Source organism: Phaethon aethereus, assembly GCF_964289735.1.
Source record: "Phaethon aethereus genome assembly, chromosome: 3".
Lineage (NCBI taxonomy): Eukaryota > Metazoa > Chordata > Aves > Phaethontiformes > Phaethontidae > Phaethon > Phaethon aethereus.
Window position 1 is genome coordinate 116,793,168 of NC_138576.1, and position 23,219 is coordinate 116,816,386.

The 23,219-nt window shown below is 43.2% G+C and overlaps 2 protein-coding genes across 3 annotated transcripts in view; one reads left to right on the forward strand and one right to left on the reverse strand.

Moving 5' to 3' along the window:
* The first annotated feature begins 1,104 nt into the window (after positions 1–1,104).
* Positions 1,105–8,695, forward strand: EIF4A3 (eukaryotic translation initiation factor 4A3). The gene is made up of 12 exons (XM_081997396.1): positions 1,105–1,346; positions 1,515–1,587; positions 2,396–2,462; positions 3,469–3,531; positions 3,994–4,126; positions 5,148–5,228; positions 5,672–5,813; positions 6,661–6,799; positions 7,300–7,415; positions 7,974–8,081; positions 8,168–8,295; positions 8,537–8,695. The coding sequence occupies exons 1-12, from the start codon at positions 1,175–1,177 to the stop codon at positions 8,551–8,553; spliced, it is 1,239 nt and encodes a 412-aa protein (XP_081853522.1). The 5' UTR covers positions 1,105–1,174; the 3' UTR covers positions 8,554–8,695.
* A 3,990-nt stretch (positions 8,696–12,685) lies between these two features.
* Positions 12,686–23,219, reverse strand: part of ATL2 (atlastin GTPase 2) — a gene marked incomplete at both ends in the record, with an annotated part of 40,545 nt that continues 30,011 nt past the window's right edge. The window contains 8 exons of one of the 2 annotated variants that reach the window (XM_081997679.1): positions 13,343–13,450; positions 13,552–13,566; positions 15,066–15,497; positions 18,144–18,215; positions 19,459–19,515; positions 21,707–21,834; positions 22,687–22,825; positions 23,111–23,203. In XM_081997679.1, coding sequence (XP_081853805.1) covers positions 13,343–13,450; positions 13,552–13,566; positions 15,066–15,497; positions 18,144–18,215; positions 19,459–19,515; positions 21,707–21,834; positions 22,687–22,825; positions 23,111–23,203 — 1,044 coding nt within the window. Of the gene's footprint in view, positions 12,935–13,342; positions 13,451–13,551; positions 13,567–15,065; positions 15,498–18,143; positions 18,216–19,458; positions 19,516–21,706; positions 21,835–22,686; positions 22,826–23,110; positions 23,204–23,219 lie in introns of those variants that run through there. The other variant, XM_081997678.1, reaches the window with a different exon arrangement.

The following is a 23,219-nucleotide window of genomic DNA, read 5'->3' on the forward strand; positions in this document are numbered from 1 at the left end:
CTGCTCACAAGCAGAATGGGAACAACCCATGTGAAGCACTCAGCATGACTCCTTCAGGCACCCTCAGACATGCTGGGACTGGAAATGTTTGTGTTTTTGTAACTTCATTTTACCATGTCACACATTTTAGCTCAGGACTCAGAAGAGTGCCCTGCCAAGTAGGAGAGCACCTTTTCCCACAAAAGTTTAAAGGGTTTGTTCAGAGATCAGCCAAGTATCCAGGGTACGCAGTGGCAGGAAATCCCCAATGGGAATGGAGGATAAGGGGGAGGAGCATGCCCACATCCAAACCCTCTATATCAGAAGCAAACTCAGAGATCCAGCTCTGTGAAAACTGGATCCCAGCTGCCTGCATGACCTGGACGGAGAAACGGAGAGTGCGTTGGCTGATGAAAAGCAAGGGAAAGCATGGGTCATCCTCCTCTCATCTCTGTTGGGAACCTCTAAATCTTGTTCAACTGTCTGGAGCTCAGGTTTGCAAATCAACGCTCATTTGACACCCCTGGGCTTGCAGAAGAGGTGATACAGCCTGACAGACAGCCCATCTTGCCCCCTGCAAGTTGCCTGGGGTGTTCCTGGGTCCAGACACATGGGAAAGACAAGCTGTACATATACACATCAGCACTTACGGTTTTCCAAGGGGTACACATCACCATGCAACCAGAGGTCAGGACCCATCCAGCTCGTCTTCAAGTAACTTGTTAAGCAGCGAGTTGAACACACGTTCCCCAGGTGTAACCTCCATCTCCCTTTCTAAGGTGTTTTAAGAAGGATCTACAACCTCACACGAGGTAAAAAGGTCACAGAGGCAGCGGTGATGACAGCCAGCCCACGGCATACATTGCAGAGATGCAGCTATCTGCGGGCCGCACGCCGCGCCTCAGCTGGAGGGGTAACACGGATACCCCCCATACACTTGCGCAAACCCTTAGCCCCCCCGACGCTCAAGTACTGGCGGCGACCCCTCCGGCCCCATCTCCCCGGCCCTCACTCACAGCGCCGCCGCGCATGCGCACGCCCCCCCTCCCCATCCCCGCGCATGCGCATCCTGCGACCGCCATCCCGCCCACACCCCCGCGCACGCCCCGCGCACGCGCAGTCTGGCGGTGTCTCGGTGTGCGGAGGCCTTGCCGGTGCGTGAGGGGCGGGCGGCGGGAGAAGGAAGGCCTCAGCCATGTCGGGGTCGGCGGGATCTGGCGGAACGGGCGGCTCAGCGCGGAAGCGGCTGATGAAGGAGGAGGACATGACGAAGGTGGAGTTCGAAACGAGCGAGGAGGTGGACGTGACGCCCACCTTCGACACCATGGGGCTGCGGGAGGACCTGCTGCGCGGCATCTACGCTTACGGTGCGCGGCGGGGCGACAGCGAGGGGGAGAGGGAAGGGAGAAGGGGGGGCGGATCGCCGTCGGTAGCGGCGCCTGGGATGTGGGGCGGCGCGCCTGCGCGGTGACGGTTCCGTCTACTCGGTTCCGGTGCTGCCCCGCCGCCGCTGACGATAACGGCCGCCTCCCCAGGTTTTGAGAAGCCGTCGGCCATCCAGCAGAGAGCCATCAAGCAGATCATCAAGGGGAGGGACGTGATCGCCCAGTAAGTGGGGCTGCCGGCGAGGGTGCGGCCTGCTCGCGGGTGGGAGGGGCGTGTGCCCTGAGGGGGCTGCGGGCCCGGGGGGCGGGGGTGTCGGTCACGATAGGTGCCTGAAATTGGAAGCGACATCTGTCAGCCGTGGTCCTCGGCTGCTGCTGCTTGGCAGGATAGGGAGATCACATCACGAGTGATACGGGGTGAAATTGGCTAACTTGCACATAGACTGTGATCCTAATAGTTGTTAATGTCAGAGTTCATAATGTCACTGTAATAAAGATTCGGCCAAGATCTTGTGTGTTCTCAGTGAACGGGGCTCTGAGAATCTTGGGAATGTTTTCAGCAAAGCCAGAGAAGTATAGAGACAACTGCAGTCTCAATCAAGGGAAAAAGTAAGCCAAAGAAAATCTGTTATGTCCCTAGAGACAAAGAAGGATGTGCATCCCACTGAAAAAAATCCTTTCTAGATCACTGTGGGAATTGCTAATCCTCCAAATTGAACTGGCTTGTCTACCATTTACTTAAAAGAAAAAAAATTATGTATGACAAATTGCAAGAAGTTAAAATGCTGGTCTGATAAGAAGTAAACATGCCAGAGCTGGAGATCCTGTAACAGAGTGCTCTATCTCTGATATTGCAGTTCTTAAAACTGCTTTCCTGCAGATCGTGCTGTGATGGTAACAGAACTTTGTCAGATGCACTGTTGACTTCTTGCAGTGAAGGAGTGGCAAAGAGCAGAGGGGTGGAATATATTGAAATTGCCTATATTGTTTATCCAGACATCCAGAGTATTCACTAAATATTTGTTTCTCAGGTCGCAGTCAGGAACAGGGAAGACAGCAACATTCTCCATCTCTGTTCTGCAGTGTCTGGATATACAGGTAATTTCATAGCTCATGCTAAAAATGTTTTTTACTTAATCCGTTATAGAGTTTTCATCACAAAAGCCTTCAATTTTAGAGTGAATAAATGAAGCTTTACATTCATATCTTTGAATTATGCGCAGTGAACTTCAGACAAATTTCTGACTGAAAATTTCACTAGACTCGACTCTGTAACAATTTAACTGTTTAACCCACCTTGACAAAATAAGTTCAGATAAAGTCTTGTAATTATAAAGTTGGCTATAACAGCTGACCTCTTCTACGTACTTATCAGAGGGCTAAGTTAACCTGTCTGGACAGTCAGCACACATTGCACAGAATCAAGCCTAGATTTTTGACTGACAGATGTTTGCTTTTGTTCTATTCAGGGGTATCATGTCCATCCAATTGTTTTTTAAGTATAACTTCAACGTGTAGGTGCTGTTGAATAAAATGATGGTTTTCTGTGGGCCAGTACCCTCTTAAATAAAGCTTAGATTATTATTCACCTGTCACTGCCTAGGGACATAAAAGTAAATGGTGCAGGTACTAAACGAAGAAGTCAGCTTTATGCTTCATTTCTGTGAAGTGCTTATAATATATTTCAAACGTGACACTTTAAAATGTTATCTTGTAATCCTTGTGCAATGCAAGGTTTTCATCTGAACTGAACATACAAAATTGAAGTTATTTGAATTTGTTTATATTCTTCTGCAAGAAAAGTACACACTTTTGTAATTGTTTTCAGAAATTAGGTTGGAATGAAAAATGACTTATCAAAGAATTGTTGAAGTGCTGTCTTGTCAAAAGTAACTTAATTAAGAGACTGTTACTGTGTAAATGCACTGTGTGAGAGCAGCTTCCTAGGTGTACTGACCCTTGCAAACATTAGGTTTTAGCATAAAATTCTATGATTAATCCTTCAGAGGTGACATTCAGAGTACTGTGGAATCCATAATCTCTGTTACACTTGGATGGTATCTGCTCTGTGATTAACTGCCATGTGATCACCTGTTTCAATTAGGTTCGCGAGACCCAGGCATTGATCTTGGCACCAACTCGGGAGCTGGCTGTACAGATTCAGAAGGTAGGAGCATTTAAATCGCCAGTTGTAAAGCACTCACAAGGCCTGGGGCCAATTCTCAGGTGTTCCCCAGAGGAGCTCAAAGCATGGCTTCTGTTTTTTCCTTCTGTTCCTGAAAGGAATAAGAAATTTTTGATAAAAGAGCTGGTTTTCTCATCTGTATTATATCTGTTCTTGCTTACATGACCACGCTGGCTAGCAGTCTGAGGTTTTACACATTCCTAACTGAATTTTTAAGGACAGCACTTTCAAAGTAGTTGTGATCCCTGGGATCACGGTTCCCAGTGTTTGAAAGGCTGCTGCTGAGGACATTTGGGTAACAGACATTAAAAAATCCCTCTAACTGCTTGTGCGTACATGTCTTTAATAAAAAACACTGTATGGCTTATGCAGACCTGCATCTCTTCACAAATACAAACTTTATGAGAGCTCAGTTAATTAAGCCATTCTTTTGTATCCACACAGGGTCTTCTTGCTCTGGGAGACTACATGAATGTCCAGTGTCACGCCTGCATTGGAGGGACAAACGTGGGCGAAGATATCCGAAAACTGGATTATGGGCAGCATGTTGTTGCTGGCACTCCAGGCCGTGTGTTTGGTAAGGAGATGTGGGAGGCTACATCACCTCTAGGTTCAAACCTGAGTTGAGCCATGGGAGTCACCTGCAACTTTTGTGTGCTTAGATTTGAAATAGCATGCAAATTACATTTATTATGATAACGTTAATGTGAAGTATAACAAGGTAACAACTTACTGTAGTAATAGCTGGAAAAAGAAATCAACAGTGATAGTATTTGGATTTTCTGTGTTTATAATGTGCTTTTCATTGTTGAAAGGTTTCTCTATATGGTGGCATGGGAATGAAGAGTATTTTTTAAACAGAATATATTACAGGCCCAGGAAATACTTCAGAATCTTGGAGGAGATAGGAACTGGGTCTATCTGAATGTCAAAGTTAGGTCCACATTTTCTGTGTACTGGCCATCGCGCTCTCTGTTAAATCAGGTGCACTTGCTGCTGGTACTTTCTGGTTTCATTGCATGAAGACTTTTATATTTACTGTTAAAGGTAGTTACCACAGTGATAGTGTTAGCCTTTAAGCTCACATCTGGATCTCCGAGAAGCAGGCAGCACTTTCTTACACAAGCACCTGTCACTAGGAGAACATAGAGATCCACAAGCAAAACAACCCAAAACATTAGCAGCTGCTGAACTGGGCTGGCTTTGAACAGCACACTAATAATAAATACTTTTCTATCGCAGTATTAAGGGAGTACACAAACATATGTGCTCTTTCAAACAGCATGTGGATTTGCCCAGTCTGTTGGCAAAAGGTTCATGTAGCATTTTGCAGAAATCCAGCTGCAGTTAGCAGATAGCATGCCATGGCTTGGACTCCCAGAGCTTCCCTACAGTCAGTGCTCCCTTGGCCGGGTTGCAGAGACTTCCCCCTGAGTTGCAGGGTGCAGCAGGCATACTGTGGCCCTTGGATGTGCCTTCCGTCACCAGACACCAGTCTCTGTTGGCAACAGGGGAAGTGCCTGACCCTCCTCTGACAAAATGCCCTGGCAGCAGTGTAGGCTTACTTGCTTTTCATCTTACAAAGTGAAATCTTACAGATATGATTCGTCGTCGAAGTTTAAGGACTCGTGCCATCAAAATGCTGGTTTTGGATGAAGCAGATGAAATGCTCAATAAAGGTAAAGTATTTGTCTCCCCTTTACTTCCTTTCTTCTCACGTCTTTGAGATTCCAGGGTGTCCCAGCTGGCAGTCCTGCTTCAAAAAACAATTGGTTTTGTCAAAGTAAGGTAGGCGATTGTAGTTAATTATGGGCTGTAACAGGTTAAACTACTGAAGATGTCTTGTCTGATTTAGTTGTAGTGTCCTATTCAATAGTTACAAATTCTTGAGTACTGATATTCATATTTTATTGTGTACCATGGCCACATTATAGTGGGTTTAGGAAAATTGGGAAGAGATGAGCAGTATGTATGTGACACTGGCTTTGAGTTACTGATTCTCTCATTAATATTCATCTCATGGCATAGGCCTAATACTGAATTCCAGATCAAATTGTGAAAGAGCAAGATACTCGGGAGAAACATGTGCTAACTGTTCTGTGCTACCTGATATGCTTTTTAGGTTTTAAGGAGCAGATTTATGATGTGTACAGATACTTGCCTCCAGCTACACAGGTGGTTCTGATCAGTGCCACTTTGCCTCATGAAATTCTGGAGATGACCAACAAATTCATGACAGACCCCATTCGCATCTTGGTGAAACGGTGAGTGAGTTTCCTTGGAAAGAACAGGAGCTCTTTGAGTTGATCCAGCCTTGGGCAGCTTACAGTATTAACTGATTTAAATGTGCAGAGTCTGTCTCATGTTCCTTCTCACCATTGCAGTTTGTCTAGGTGTTTGCAGACATCCTCATGTCCTGTTTTCCAGCAGAGGAAACTCATCTCTGACTTTATCCTAGTCCAGTTCTGTTTGCTGCTGCTCAGCCTGACTGCCCCCTCATCCTCCCCATGTATAGCAGTGTCTTCTCTTGCAAATCCATGTTTCACACCTAGCCAATTCCCATGCTTCTCCAGAGGATTTTTGTAGGCCTCCATTAATTTGCTATATAGCAAGCTAAATAAGCCTTTAGCTAACTGATCCTGTATGCCCTTGGAGGTGTTGCTTATGCCTGTTGGTGGCACAGGTCCTCATGCACTGGAACTCCGCAGGAGTCAAGAGGAGTAAGTGTAAGCAACCTGACAGGAGGAGCCTGCCTCTTGCCTGATACCTTACACTGCCGCATTTACCTTTCTTCAGTCTCTCTCGTCAAAAGCTTGAATGTAAAATGATCAGAACAGAAATACTTCCCTTTGAAGATGTCTGTCTAGAGCAGAGAGAGTGCCCTGGGAATTCTGCTCTCTGTTGCATGGGTCGCATTGGAGGCCCTTCTTTAGAGCAGAGTTCTCCAGGGACTTTCTAGAACAACTTTGACTTGACTTGTGTATAGACCCAGCAACCCACTGCACACAGGGCAGAGGTGTGACCTGCGTTTGAAGCACATCCAGCCCTTCTAACTGCACTGTATGTATTCACCTACTTGTGGTGTGGTATAGCTGTTATTCTTCCCTACAGTGATGAGTTGACCCTCGAAGGAATCAAGCAGTTTTTCGTGGCTGTGGAGAGGGAAGAATGGAAGTTTGACACCTTGTGTGATCTCTACGACACACTCACAATAACCCAGGCTGTCATCTTCTGTAACACCAAGAGAAAGGTACAGCAGCCATCAGATGGGCATGTTACTTTCAGAGGGTGACTCAGAGGAGAATGCTAGGACAAACCCAGTTAAGAGGTCTGGCGGTTTCCCTGTTTCGGAGTAGTTTAGTAAGAATAGAGGTTAAACATTTGTCTTTGGGATGTGCCTAGCTTAAACAACTAGTTATAGGCAGACCTGATGTAGTTGCCTTTTTAGAGCTCTAAGTAGAACTGATTAGGTAAGAATGTGCTTATTCTTCAAATTGCTTACAATTCCTGAAACAAAAACACGCTTTCTGAATAAATGTCCTTAATTCCTTTCCTTTCAGGGCTCCTGGAGCCATGTATCATATAGCTGATGCTTTGTAAGGATTACTTACTGCCTTTAGCTCCAGAATGCTTGATAAATTGTCTCTCAGTCCTTACCAGCATATGTCTCTGCAAACATTCTTGAAGCAACTAGCACATTTGGCTGTCCTGAGCAAAGAGCTAACCCAGGTTGCTTGGCTGTATGCACAGGTGGACTGGCTCACAGAGAAGATGAGAGAAGCCAACTTCACAGTTTCATCTATGCATGGGGACATGCCACAGAAGGAGAGAGAGTCTATTATGAAAGAGTTCAGATCTGGTGCAAGGTACATGCCTTCAACAATGTTGCTTACAGCCTCAGAGCAGGATTTCTTCTAGCGTCTGAAGGGAACAGGCCTACAGAAACCCATAAAACCTCTCTTCTCTCAAGGCCATATTCAGCAGAAATTAGGAAGAGTTCTGATTCCCATCTATCCCCCTGTGGTGGTGCAGGGTTGGGAGATGATTGCCAGTTGCCAAGGAGGAATGCTTATACTTCCAGGCACAGAATTAGTCTGTTTTATTTTGCTGAAGAGGTTGGGAGTTGCTGCATTTAAAATAAGTGAAGGAAAAAACTATTTGGGCTCTGTCCTGCATTTTAAACTTTTCAGAGCATCATATTCTTTTTGAAAGATCAAAGCTGTCTTGGTATGATGCGTGTTCACTGAAGTGATGCTGCATGGAACAGCTTTCCTTGCAGCAAAATGTGGATGCTGCCACTGTGGTGTGGGGAGGGAGGAGTGCAGAATAGTAGGGAATGCCCTGTGCTGGAGACTATAACTTCTCAGCTCTCACATCCACCTCAGTGGGGTGGAACAGCCCTAACTGTCCCCTTCTCTTTGCAGCCGAGTCCTTATTTCAACAGATGTTTGGGCTAGAGGCCTGGATGTGCCTCAGGTGTCCCTGATCATTAACTATGACTTACCCAACAACAGAGAACTCTATATACACAGGTAAGCTCAGCCTTCACATGGGGGAGTGTGGCTGGATTACCTATCCCCAAGGTGGCTCCATTCTCTCTTTCCTTCTGCCTCCCCAGAATTGGCCGGTCAGGCAGATACGGCCGAAAAGGTGTAGCAATCAACTTTGTGAAGAATGATGACATCCGCATCCTGCGAGACATTGAGCAGTACTACTCCACTCAGATAGATGAGATGCCCATGAATGGTGAGTGCAGGCCAGCCCCAGCAAGGCTGGTGCCCTCCTCTAGTTGGCAACAGGTGTGCTGCATCTGGAAGAGAAATGCCAAATGTTTTGTTTTGCCATGTGCCTCATTCCCAAGCCCGACCCCTCTTTGCTTCCCCCTGGGGAGAAACATAGGAACAGCAGCAGGTGCACTGTACTGATGAGCCATGGCTCTCAGCACACTCAGGGTGTACTTACATTCTCTCATTTTCTCTCATTTCAGTTGCTGATCTTATCTGAAGGTCCGTGTTTACCAGGGAGTTGTACTCATACTGTCTGGTAGCCTCCATAATTCTGGTTTGGACCCACATCCTCTTATCATATTGCTCATCATATGTTCTTGAGTCGATGTGCACTTGAGAACTTGTGTAAATAATGTCTTTACTCCCACCCATGTTTTTCAATAAAAAAGAGGAAGTTTTACCATAACCTGTGCTTAATTACTTTAACCCAAGATAGTAACAGGCAGGGAGTTTTGAGATACTGCCATACTTGGCTAGCACAATCAAAACAACACTCAGTATATCTAGGTTCATAAAATACAGGGCTTCCTGTTTACCACCCTTCCATTATTGCTGGACCATGCTATCTGATGTACTTTTTAGTTTCTTTAACTTGACTCTAAGAATTAGCCATCAACAGGAAAAATCTGTGGCCTGGCCCTAGCCTCGTCTGACAAAATTGAGTTACAAGAGAACCAGAAAATAAATTTCCTGTTGTTTATGTCTTTCTGGAGCCAGAAATTGTATCACTTGTGCTGGATGAGTATTTGTCCTCCCAAGGAACCCAGCAACTTGAGCAGGCACTTGTGAGGGTGAGTGCCTCTTTAACTTGATGCCAGCTGGAAAAATACATTCTTATCAGCCTTTCCTGAAGTAACAAAAAGAGCAAGTATCTTTCATCTTCACCTTCTGCACCCCTTTCTGATGCTGTAGCTTGTTACATCTTCCCAGTCATCTCTCCTCACCTCTCTCCCTACAGCATCATGCTGTACTTTATTTTGCCAGCCATTGTGTCTTCCATGTAGCTTTCCCCTTAGCTGTGCTGTATCCTTTTCAAGGCAAGAGTTGGCCAGAGCTGTCCTGCTAGCGTGGGTTAAGTTATCATGTTTTACTCTATGTTTTTTCTGTTAAATTGGTTTTTGCTTGCTCGGGGAGGATGGGGGAAGCAAGGCCTGAGTACACAAACTTCAGTTTGCACAGAACTGTAACAGCTCTTGGAGCTCCTCTTCCTAAGTAAAGCAGCAAAGTAGCCCTGGGTAGGGAAAGCATCTATTCTCTCATCTCCTTTATGTCCTCATGTATTCCACTGGTAAAGTTCCTCTGTTCCCCTATACCTGCTCTGTGCACAATCCTGATATTCTTAGCAGTACATAGGCAAAAATTGAGAAATACTAACTTTATTTTACTAAGAACACTAATTCTAAGGGGTTGCCTAACAGAGGTGAGGCTGCTACAGCTTCATGCCCCAATGTGCAACCAGCAGCAAGGCTGAGCCAGCACATACACAACACATGATCGCACCACCCATGCGGGTCGATTGATGTTCAGCACTAACACAAACAGCACCAATACACATTCATCCTGTCCCTCTCCAGCTGATGAGGATGAAGGTCTGTTAGTGGGAAATAAACACACACAAGCTGTGGATCCCTCCAGTAACTGGGCAAGGAGGCTGTTCATCCAGTAGCTGGCCTCTGGATCACCAGTCTGCTGCAGTAGCTGGCACATGGACATGGCACACAGCCCCAATCCAGGTGCTGGTTCAGACCACCCTTGCACATACACACAGTGGATGCCCTCAGTAACTGGCCCTTGGAGCCTCTTTTGTTTCCAGTTGCCTCCCATAGAGAGAGGCATACACATACACAGGTCTCAGCTGAGCCACAGACCCTCCAACAATTGGCTTCAACCTCCTGGTTAATCCAGTTGCCTCATGCAGAAATAGATGCATATTCAGCCCAGACTTACAGCTGCTTTAATTCCTGCTTACTGGCTAAATCTGGCTTAATACTCATACACTGACACACCTCCTCACTCTGCAGTTGCTGGCATTTGCTTTTCACTTGCTCCAGCTTGCTGGCCCTCCAAACATACATCCCCTGTGACCCAATGTCCCACTTCAGTTGCTGGCACTTAGAGCTCCATGCACATAGAACGGAGTCCCTTCTCCCAGGAAGAGGGAGAAAAACTGAGTTAACAGGAAAATAAGACAGACAGAGCCAGAAAAGAACACTCACCAGCAACATGTTACCACATGACCTGCCCCTTCTACCCCTTCATCATGTTTCCTACACTTGGTCCTCCCAAAAGTAACTTCGGCTCTTTTCCTTCTCCTACCTTTGATCCCTCCCACAAAGCTGGGAATGTTTTTGCATTAATTCTGCAACTTCTTGGCACAGCATTCAGGAATTCTTCCCGTTATACAGCTTGTTTCAGTCCTCTACTAGGACAACGGAGTCTGGATAAAGCCTTCCAGCTTCACTGTCCACATCCTGGACAGATTTCCACTCTTGCCATCACTACAGGGCAAGCAAGGCCTGGCACCAGCCTCAAATCTGACTTGTACCTTCCCAGAAAATGCAAGAAACAAAGGCAAGCTTGGCCCTCCAAGCCTATGTGACTCTAGTCGTTTGACTAATAAAGGATTCATCACCAAAGCATTAGATTGTTTAAATAACAGTATTTAATCTGTACAGTTTGAGAGAAGATACCATAAAATGCAACATTCCTACCTCATCTTCAGCATCATTCACCTGGAGCTGAGCCCTTATCTCCAGAGGGCAGGTAACCACCACTCCCCAGCAGTTCTTTATGGTACAAAAGTCACAGTGCAATTGCTTTAGTCCTAGACAGATTATTTCCCTCATGAAAGAGAGGGGAGACTGATGAAGCTCAAATGTTGATGGAAATTGTTACCATTCAGGAATGCAAAAAAACCCAGCTATTACACAGTCATCTCCAGCTGAAACTACAGCAGTTATTTAGCTGCCTTTACACTCCACACACTCCGAAAATGCCTTAGTTGGCATTGATTTAGTCAAGAGTGAAAATAGAGCCAGTAAGAAGATTTCAGAATGATACAGTTGGAGGGCAGAAGCTGACAAGCAACTCTACAAGTCAAGAAGCATGCTTTAGAATACCATAAAGTTTTCCTATACAGGGAGGGGATATGAGCTAGACAGATGTCATCTTTCAGAGACAAGCATGAGAGGAACATCAGCTTCAAAAGAAAGCTATGAAGTACAATAGACAATTTGTTCATATAATTGTCAGGATAAGTATTTGACATAGTTTATGTAGTAGAATACATACTCAAACATCTTTTAAAAATAAGCACAAATTTCATTTCATATATACACAACTGATTTTAATCATGTATTGAAAATAAATTACAGGAAATAACTTTAAAATGCAACAGAAGACAAGAGTTTCACAACAAACATTCCCATTGATTTTCCCAAGGAGGTGAGAGATTGCAGTGCTCAAGGCAGGTAAATATCACAAATATATCAAAAAACTTCAAATTGTTGATGCATTCACACATGTACATGAGCCACAAACATTCCTTTACAGGGACTGCACTTAGCTACCACAGAACCAGGTTTTGCCATAAACTACAAAACTTTGATACAAAATTGTATTTATATATTTATATTTCATATACATGCCCTATTTGTGATTTCTTAAAAAATAAAAACTAAACACACTGTACAGACAATCCTAACTCATTGCTCGGTAGCTGTAGGCAACATTTTTGGATGGAATTTCTCCCCCAGTAGAATGGCAATATTATATACATGAAGGCTAAACTGCAGAAAAAGACAGCTCAGTTCTGATATGCACCTCCCTTGGGACCAGGTCTGCAAGTTCAAAGCAAGACACCATATGCTCTGACCCACTGCCTCCCTCCCAAGTCAGTTCTGCTGTCAGCAGCATGAGGAACCAATACATGCATTTGTGTAACACTGGTATAAAAGGCAAAGAAGCAAGATACATATTGTAATGTAGTGGCTTTAAATGGCTTCACCAACTTGATACACTCAATACAGAGAAACACTCGTTGTGGAGCTGCATACATTTGGTGAGAGCACACCTTAAAGTGGGTCTGATCTTCCCTGAAATTACCTCCTGCAGAGGACAGATTCCCACTGTAAGCCAAAGACTGCATCAACTCAAACACTGGGGGAAGATTCCTCCCCCGACACACCCCCCAGACACACACACACACATGCACGGTTCACCAGAACTATATGTAAAAGAGCCACCCACCCTCCCACCCCCAGCAGTCTCTATGGCACGAGTTTGTCTTAGAAGCAGAGCACTGACAAACTTACTCTTCCCAGGTGATGGCAGCAATCTGTGAAGCCAGTCACACTAAACTACTTCTACAGTTGATTGTAAACTTTGGTTTATTTTTTTTTTAATTATTATTATTGAGTTCTCATGGTACAGCAAGCATGTCTAGGATGAGAGGGCAGAGTCGAAGAGGAGATGAACTGTCAGTCTGTCTTTAGTCTGGCATGGTGAGATACCTGCTCGGTCAGGCCTGCTTTGATAGAGTTTTTTACAGACTGCCTCATGTGATCCTCCATCAAATTATCACTCATGGGCTTCAACACCTGTGGAATGAGAAATGTGCAAAAGAAACAAAAAAATGAGGTAACCAAGGAAAATAAAATATAAAAACCATACTGAGATGAGACTTGAAATAATGAAAAAACTTAGAATGCTGAAGTCTGACACAAACTGGCATGAACTGAAAGAGAAATTAGTTTTGCTGCTACAGTAATGAGGTTAAATCAGTCACATGCTATGAACACAAGTGATATCCCTCCTATACAGCAGTATTTCATCAAATTCAAACCACTTTACAATTCCTAGAAGATGGATGTGCAATTCCATACCCTATATGCAGCAGTCTGGTATGGTTACAGCATTTATGCAGACCGGCCCAGACGGTCCAGCTTATTGTCCTATATGTGTGAGTGTGAACACTTCAGATACAGAAAGAAAGTTAAAAATACTGGCTAGTTTTTCTTCTTGTTATTGTTCGATGAAAGTCGCTGTCGTGGCACTGATGTAAGAGCACGGCGAATCATTCGGCGTCTAAGGACTTCAAAGAGTTTGGAAAATACCTAAAACACGAATTCAGCTGTTAGGAAAAGCAGCTCTTAGAAGGCAGCAGAAAAAGTCAATCAAGGTCAGAAAAAGAAACTGATTGCCAGTAACTTCTCACCTTCCTGGGATTCCTCTGAAGCAAGGATGGAAAAGAAAGGCAGAGATTTAGAAAATCAACAGCAAGAACATGGTATATAATCACAGTGACTCAGACAGGGTCTGTAGGTGCTTTGCATATTATTGGTGATGTGCAACTGTAGGAACACAACCAGCAATCTCTTTTGGAAACCACCTTCCTCTATCCTACAAAAGGCAATCTCCTGCTAGCATAAGCCAAGTTCTCCGCCCTCCAGGGAAGGTCAACAGTCAAATAAAGCCTTATGTGCTCTAGGTATCCTACAGCAGCAGCTGCACTCAGCAAATACTACACATAGAACTGACACCTTCCACTTCTCTTGCAGCACTCTTCAGCGCCAGGCTCCAAAGCAAGAAGCTACAGTGGTACAGGAGAGCCTCAGTTTTGATCACTGTTTAGGGGTGTAAATCAAAATTTAGTACCCTGATGCTCATTTCCTTCCTATTATTAGAAATCTACTTTTTCCAGTCTAGTGTAACTCATAACCTTACCTGGTTGCTCAGATAGGTCTAGTGTACCACTGCCTATGATAAGCCTCTGAACAGAGTCATTTTTCAGATGTAGAAGAGAGCCTCTGTATAGAAGCCTCCAGTTAGTTATTTGCTCGTGCCTTATAGAACCCATTTTAATGTCATCCCAGGTAAATTCAGTGAGCCCTTTACTTCCAGTAACAACAGCACCAAGGTGTTTCCCTTCTGCTGGCACTGGACATAGCTATGTGGAATGCTCCAAACACTACTTGTAAGAGTTGGTCAAGAATTCTCTACATTGGCTTTACTGACACAGGGGTGTCAACTGGATTCAGGTAGCAAAATTGCTGTACAGAAGGCTTTCTCCTCCAGCTTTGGTACTCTTACACTCATGTTGTCTCTTCTTTCAGGAATTTGTCTGTCTGGCAAATATTTCTTGCAACAGCAGTTGCACCAACTGAAGTTGTCACAGATAACACAAGTCTTCCTGAAGGAAGAAACCTGCTGTACATCCTCTTGTAGCAGTTGCTGCAAGCCAATCTGGTTGCTGGAAGTCATCAGCCAGTTCTCTCTGAGGTCTCATTAGCCCTTCAGTGTCACACCATCAGGTGAGGTGAGAAGCAGCAGCTGCTTGCCTTCCCCACTTCTCACAGCACCCGAGACATTTTATCCACCACATCCATAGGGCAAGTTTATCACTTTAAACATACTTTCAAAAGCAGAATTCCTTGCTCTAAAAAAGTAACAAGATTTTTAAAGTCACTCCACTTTGTACTGCCCAAGCACTTAGTAAGGCCTTTAAGTAACACTTTTTTGATAATATCCTAAGCTTGTTTAACATTCCTTGTGTGCAGCACCTCTTACTGGAGAGAGCTGATTTCTCTTACTTCGGACGTGATTTTCCCTTTGGCAGCACTAGCATTCTCCATTAGGTCTACACTAGCTTTTCACTCACAGCACTTAACAGAAACTGTTTGATACGTCTGCTCAAGAAAGGAAGATTTTGTGTTAAAAAAAGATACCAACCTGTTCCCATATAGCTTCAGCAATCTGATCGATGGCTGTTCCAACTTCTCTGAATTCCCCAGAGTACTTAACATATGCCCAAGTACAAAACGATATAAGAGCCATCCCGAGCACAAGATTACACAGGGTAGCTATGGAGTTCATACCAAGGAACCCAGTCAGTCCTGAGGTTATATACATGGCAAACATGACTGCAAATAGAGTGGCAGGGGTACGAGCAGCATAAAAGATGTTTTTGCCATCGTTGTGCTTCACAAAGTTTGCATAGATCTCGTCGATTTCCACTTCAAGCTGTTCCTGGTAGCGCCGACAGAACTCTTCCCCTCCCATCTTCTTCACAGAGCAGAACTGCCTGACAGCTGACTCTCTGAAATCCTGGTGCTTCCGCTCAAGGTCTGATGGGGCAATGTAAGGCTTATCTCCCCCACAAACCTGTTAGAGCAATCAGAGATGAGGTCATCACACCCTGAGTATCTTTTGCTGTACACGGAAAGCAAATCTGCTCCTCACTGCCCCTCTCAAGCCAGCATCACACTACATTGGCTCTGCAAGCTCTAGAGTCCTGTCTCAAGTGCAGCAGCTAAAGGTGCTGCACCATGATGCAAAGTAAGAGCCCACCTGCCTAATCACATACAGAGCTATAGCACATGACTGAACTCATACTTTCAGCTGTTCCCTTTGGGCAAGCCCAGAAGGACAGGACACTGGCCACATGTACATTATTGTTATGAAAAGATGAAATAAAGGAACACCAGGAGGCAGAGAAAGCTTGGCTTGAGGAAGGTTAAGGAGAACTCTGAAGGCCAGAAGCCCTTCCCTCAGCTTTTTACTCCTGGTCACCCATGTCAATGAGAGGGTCAGTGCAGAACTTGGGCAAACAGGGTACATTTTACCCATTCAGCAAGTTTATTCCTGTTTATTGCTGGCACTAGCAGGCTCCATGGAACTTACCAGGTGATATGAATTAACAAGAACTAGCTGCTGAAATCTTTAGCCTAGGCCATCCTCGAGGCTTGATTCTGATCAACTTGTGAGAGTATGTTTCTGCTGAAGGAACGAGACCATGGACTCAAGTGGATACCCACCATATTCCTCTACCTGAATCAGCATGGGTATGAAAACAGTTAGATTCCAAGGACTTCTACTGTGTAAGACTGATTTCTGACCTCTTGAGGACTATGATTAGAGATTATGTAGACCATCAGACATATACATGTGGCAGATGAGCTTCAACTCCTCCAGATCCTCACAGTCAGACTATGTCTAAAAACTGAAGATTCTTTCCATCTGATGTCAAACAACATTGCCTGTCCTGCCTCAAAGTAGTCAGATCGCAGTGCTTGTCATCCCATGCCTTGAGTGAAGCAAGAACTTTAACTTTCTCCTGCTGCTATCCCTTCGGCAGAACACAATTCCTCAGAGTACAGCATCCCCCTTCTGCCTCACAAGATGCATGGCTTCACTGGTTAGCTTCAAAGCAAATCTCACTGTTGAGATGCTGACATCCCCCACTCTGCCCCTTGCTCAAGTTTAACAAGCACCTTTCTGCTTTTTTCATACTGAAGTCCTCCACATCTGGCAAAACTCCCTGGAAAACAGCTACTCATTTCGTCCTCCAGAATGGTCTTTTCACATTGCCCAGAGTGTTAAACACTAGATGCATTGGCAGCTCCAAGACCACCATGCAAATAACTACCACTGTTTTCGTATACTCTGTGTGACTGCACCTGCTGTTCCTTACATTTAAGGTCATTAGGGGGATAGAATAGATAGATTCGGTTACATGGACTCAGCAAAGGAAGGCTTTGGTTCGTGAGGAGAACTCAAACTACAGTAAGAACTATCTTTACATAATCTGGTCTTAAATCCAAGGAGTTCCCACTTCTGTTCCCAAAAATAGAAATTTCAGAGCTGTGCCACATTTAGAACATCATCTAAGACATCTGGATAAAAAAAATTATTCAAGACATTTGTGTGTATTTCTACAGTGATATAAAAATATAAAGTACTGGGGAACATTACTATAGAAACAAAGTCTGTTCAAGAGAACATCTGTTCCCGTTTATTCCTTGCCCCAAATAAAAAGTCTTACAACTACAGTACCTCAACAGCCATTGAAGATTCAAGGTAGGAAGGCAGACTTGGCATTTATTGTAAACAACCTATGTACTATTTCAAGACATTTTCCAAAATAGAAACAAATGAAGGAGTCCCTCTACACCAGCAGAGGGTTCTCAAAACAGCCTGCTAACAATGAGAATTGGCTTGTCTGCCACTAGCATTAGGTCTTACTCCAATTTCAAAATAGAAAACTACTTCGGCGAATAAAACCAAAATTAGCCTAGTTAATGGGGAGCTATGTTTGTAGCATGTTAACACACCTACAACATACTGTCTCCGATTGTAAAGTTTCATAAGCATCCGATTGTAAAGTTTCATAAGCATAGTCCTGTTAAGCTTTACAAGATACGTAATTGTTTTCAGAATTTCCTATGATAAAACCTTGCATAACACTACATTGAAGTATGAATTCCATCCAGACATTCAGCTTGGAGTGGTATAAGTCACTATCTTCAAGAGAAGCCACAAGCAGGAAGTTACATATACAAGAATTATCTTGTCTGAAAAAGCTGTATTTTAAGGGTTTTTTTTTTAAGCTTGAGAATAATTTTAAATCTTGCATTTCACAGCTAATGAATGACCATAATTCAGAAGCATGAGACTATAATACTAGAACTCTACCCTTGAGTGACCCCAGCCCACCAAATGTCACCTCACCTGTTTGCCCATTTCATGTCACAGGATTTTAAGATGTCTATCAAGAGCAGCAGGGGGACCTAACAGGTGGTATCATACAAACACATCCATTCCCATACCTCCCCAGCAATTTCTGTCTCAAAGTATCTTAGTTTTGCTGCATCAGACATCTAACCTCTGAGCAGAGTGCAGAAAACACATAACTACTGGCCCTCAGCTACTTTTCTCCATTAATATGCTCACAGCTAACACCAAGTACAACATTAAAGCTGAAGGCCTGTATTTGCATGTAGGCAGTTAGAAGAAGTTGTGTCATCATACCTGCTCCATGCCTTTACTGTACAAGTCTTTTGCTCCTGCCACAGCAGCAAGATTGTTCGCCTCGGCTGTTGCCTAGAAAACATTGAGCACCATGCAGCATCACGGCATTACCAGGTAGTTACATATATGTAGTTACACTGCACAACATACCCCCATGACCTCCAAAGCTTTGGATTGCCAGGAAAATGCCCCACAAAAACAAGTGAAGGTTAGCAATATACATTAAAACAGATTACTGACTAGGAGAACATTTTCTTCAGCTTTCTAGTACAGCTGCAGACAAACTCCCACGTGCTTGTACAGGCTTTTCATAATGAGCAATCTCTTCTGAATGCTCTATTGTTAATAAGCAAATAAGAATCAATATCAAATATTAATCCTGATACATCACTACCTGTGATGAAAGAAGCATGATGGTATTATTTCTGCATTATATATGTGTAGTTCTGGTGTCATAATTTGTAAGAATTTAAGACTATTTTCAACCTGTGTCGTGTCAGTGGCAGTTATTCTAGCTAATGCTGCAAGATGTCATCTTCTCTATCCCCCAGCCACATTTATGGCATGCTAGGTAGAGGAAATGATAGCAGGCTTTGTTTCATTGTGGTTAAGTTTTCTGAACTCCCCAAAGGTCTAAAGATTTTGTTCCTTGAAGGACAAGAAAACACCCAGAACAGTCATGTCTTAATGAAGTGACACAGGAAGCTTAAAACCCAAGTCTTTAGAAACACAAAATGGTTAAAACTGACCCTAAAGTCCACACTTTGGTGAAAGTTCTTCATCCTAAACAATTCAAGGGTTCACCACACAGCTTTATACAATCAGTTTGTGTTCAGATCACTTTAAAGCTGATTACATCCTCTTTGGATCAACCCAGAAAAGAAACCTCAATGCAGTTATCCAATTCTAACCAAACCACATAGTTTAGCCCAACACTGCAAGACAGTGACAAAAGCTGCATTACTATAAGCCCCCTCCATTTTATCTGCTGCATCTGATGCCAAAAGTCCTCTGAATACAGTCTGAAAGATACTGACAAAACAGCAAATTACAGGAAACGCATGCTTAGAAATTGAAGCAGCTAAAAAACCCAACCAATTGGATATGCCCCCGATTCATTTGGTAGATGGAACTGAGGGAAGGCACAAATGTGTACCCAGGCTACACAGTTTGGATGGCTTTCAAAGTATATAGCTCCTTCAAAAACTACAGCTCTGTATGAAAGCCTCAAACCTGCTGCAGTCATGTCTTAGATTGCAAAGAACTTACAAAGCACACATCATCCATCAGATTATTTGAAAGAAAAATAAAATACCTGCAGCATAGATTTCGGATGAGGTAGCTCCTCTCCTTGATAGATTTTAATATAAGCCTAAATGAGAGAAAGAAAAAAGGTTTCTTCTTACTAAACATTTATGATTGAGGAGGAGAGAAGAGGGATTTATATAGAGCTCCAATTATTCCTTTGTAATAATGTAAATACACAATTAAGCAAATTTCTTCATATGAGTCTGGCATTCTCACAGATATCCCTAGTACTTTAATCCCTTTACTTTTGTGTGCATTTGAGGCTAGGGCCTAGCAGGGTAGTAGAGTACCTTGAGGAGACATGGCCACTGTCTCAAGAAGTGACAGGCTTGACAGCAGGTTTCTGCTCCCTCAAATACCTAAGGAGGTCTTTGCTAGGCAGGGAATCTTCACCCAAAAGAAAAGAGTGAAGATTACTATCTCACAGAGCCTTTCTGGCAAGAGGTCTGTCCAAACACACCCCGGCGCCTGGGAGAACCACTACTTACAATTCCCCATATGCCTTGGTCCCTTGAAGTGTGGGAGGAAAAAAAGCAGATCAATGCACTAATACAGAGCTGAGCTGCCAAAACAGTTCTGGAAGCCAAGCAGGCAGCCTATCCCTCTGTGCCCCACCTCACCAACCCTCAGGTGTTCTTTCTTTCATCAGGGTTTCAGAAGGCTGGAAGAGAACACATCCTTCATGTCTACTCCAGCTCACAAGATGGCTCATGGCACAGCTCTTTGGGACAGATTAGTGGAGGGGGCATAGCAGGCAGCAGTAGCCATTTCAGCACTTTGGACAAGCTGTGCAAGTTAGACCAACAAGGCCACTCTAAGACCCTCAGAGGCTGGGCAGTTATTCTTCTTCATGCTCTCCCCCCCCAGTTTGTCTACAAGCCTCTGACCTAAGGATTTTTTTCCATAAAGGAGGAGAAAACAAGGTTATCAAGCTCCCTATATACCAAATGCTCTAGGTTGTAGGACAACCTACAAAAATGTATAGTTACACAGGACTCTGTTCCCTCGACACCCTCCTTGCTTCTGTAGCTATTTCCTCCAAGCAAAAGCCCTCCAGTTTCCAACTCAGAATTCAAGATCTCAGCTTTAGATTGCACAGTCCCAAGGGAGCAGCCCTCTTTAGTTATGTAACTACAGTGTTTCTGCAAGTACACTGCATGACTGTTCCCAGACTGGATACGGGACATGAATCACGCAGCTTTTCAATAGAGGAGGTTTTACACTCTGTTTTTAGGGTGCAGTCCTTTCTGAACTGCTGTTGAATGCACATTCCCTACACTGCATAGGATCAGGTCTTACTAGGGAAGAAAGTGGAACAAAACGCAGCATGCAACCGTGTAAATGCAGAGACTGAACATACAAGCTCCAGAGTGTTGATTTTATGCTTGTCAGAACAGCCATGATTTCTGCATCCCACATCATGTCTTTCCTTTGTAAAAAGTTACTTCATTTTACAAGTGCTAAAGACTTCTGGTCTCAGATTCCTCCTTTGCTTAACTTCTTTCTTAACATCAGCCCAACTCTGTTCTACCTTTAACATGCATGCTCAAAAGTAGTAATGCAACATTAATGGCTTTAGGAATGAGTGCCACTTTCTCCTACCAAGCCAACAGTCTAAATTGTTCCAAATCCAAAAAAAAAAAGGTTACACGCACCAGACCAATTCCTGATGATGTAAGGATTATGTTACCACATTTCTGCTGGTGTCACCATGATACCAAAACAGCTCAAGAGTCTAACAGCTGCAAGTATCATACACAAATATTTCAAAGCATACAGTGGTGCTGCACATGCAAGTGTTCAGAAAGCATCTTCCTTGCATGTTAAAAATCCAGAGGGGAGTATCTGAAATTTTCACTGCATACTTAGCAGTTTAAGAGCTGGTTTTCCATCTGTACAATCTACATGAGCACGTCTTTTAAAAAAAGGGCAATATTCAGACAAACTAGGATTTCAAAGTAGGGGAAAAAAAAATCTCTAATACAGCTTGAAGTATTTCAGACTATTTATAAAGAAAAAAGAAACACAAAAAACCCCCAACAAAAAACCCACAATACACCAATAGTAGCTTGCTAAGGTATATACTGTTAAGAAGTTGTGTGCCAGTTCTGGAAAGTCAGGCTAATGAAATGGAAATAAAAGTGAGCTGATCAGTGAGTGTCAGCCTAGATATCTTCTCTGGGAACAACATGACCTAAAATTAGACTACTTTCTTTTAAGCCATTAACAGAAATAATTAGTATGAGTTTGCTTACCTTGAAATATTCTACAAGATCTCTACAGGTCACCTTGGATCCACTAATCTCTTTTTCTACCAAGTTTTCAGGGGCAAGCAGTAATGGTACCAAATTCCTCAGTTCTTTCTTAAAATCCTCATCTATATCTAGTCAAATTCAATCAATTTCAGAAAAAAAAAAAAGTGGTTAGTTTTCTTTTCAATCTTGCATTTCCTAAAGGAACACTGAAAACCCGTGACCCTTCAAGATACAGTGTCACAACTCTTACTGCATTTTTAAGATATTTAAAGGCTTAAATACATAGTATAGCTTTGGTAAACTCTACCTACTCTTTAATCTTAACTTCAGACTGAGAGAACAAGGTTCCATAGTCCTTGTAATATTTAAAGTGCATTTCCCCAATTACACCAACATCTTACACAATAATCCCACAGGTCTGTGACCTTATCACAGAAGCAGCTGGCATCCCACTATCACAAACCCATTTTTTTAGCCTTTGCCATTCTGAGACTTTCCATCTGTTGGGGGACAAGCAGCAGTTGGAGGAATGCTGACTGCCTCTCATTCTGCAGTAGCAGAAGCCTACAGCTTTTATTTTAAAGTCATCCTAGTTCTGACCTTTGGTTTTGCAAGTTCTTAGAGAAAAGCCTTTCAATTTTAAGAAAATTAAATCTTTAATTTTGTGAATTCTCCCCTCTGGAATCCTTATTTATCTTTAGAATCTTTATTTAATGACCTTTACATATGTCTCAAGTTATCAGACTACAATCAACAGCTAGACACACAGATATCCGTTCCCTCTGCCTAACTCCTCTACCTTTAAACCACTGAAAAGAACATACAATGCACACTTCTAGATTCTGTAGTTTCAACTTTTAGCCCTACATTTTTCCAATCAAGCATTTCAATAGCCAACCATTTCAGTGTTTAACTTCCATTATAAAAGAAAATAAACTCAGTGATCTGAATCAAGAAACACACAATGGAAAGCTTCCTACCATTCAACCTCCCATCAAAATTTGGATTTGTTGCAACTTTAAGACCAGGATGGGGCAACAGGAAACAGCCAAGATTACTGAAACAGGAGTGAATATGCTTCCTTACATTCTGTAGCTCTTCATGTTGGTTTTGCTTTACCTGAATTAAAAAAAAAGGCAGTAAGAACTGCTAATAGTTTTGCAGTACTGCAATTAAGATTAAATATCAGTTTAAAAGCAGTAAGAGCACAAAATTGTGTTTAAGTTTTCATTTCTGAACCTAAAATCATCAAGTTCTAAACCCCACAACTCTGCACATTGTGAGTGGAAATATCACAAATGTATTTTATTAGCACAAAGAGTTAGCTCATCATGCATCATTATCTTGATGGTAAGTTGTCACTTAAGTTAGAAGACCACACTAGGACTACTGGAGATAACATACCTGCAATCTTTTCTCTAGGAACTTTTTTCCTCCTTCCAAGCCATATGCGTGTTCATAAGGATAACTCCAATCTCTAATTAAGAACATTAGTGTCTGTAACCGGAAGAAC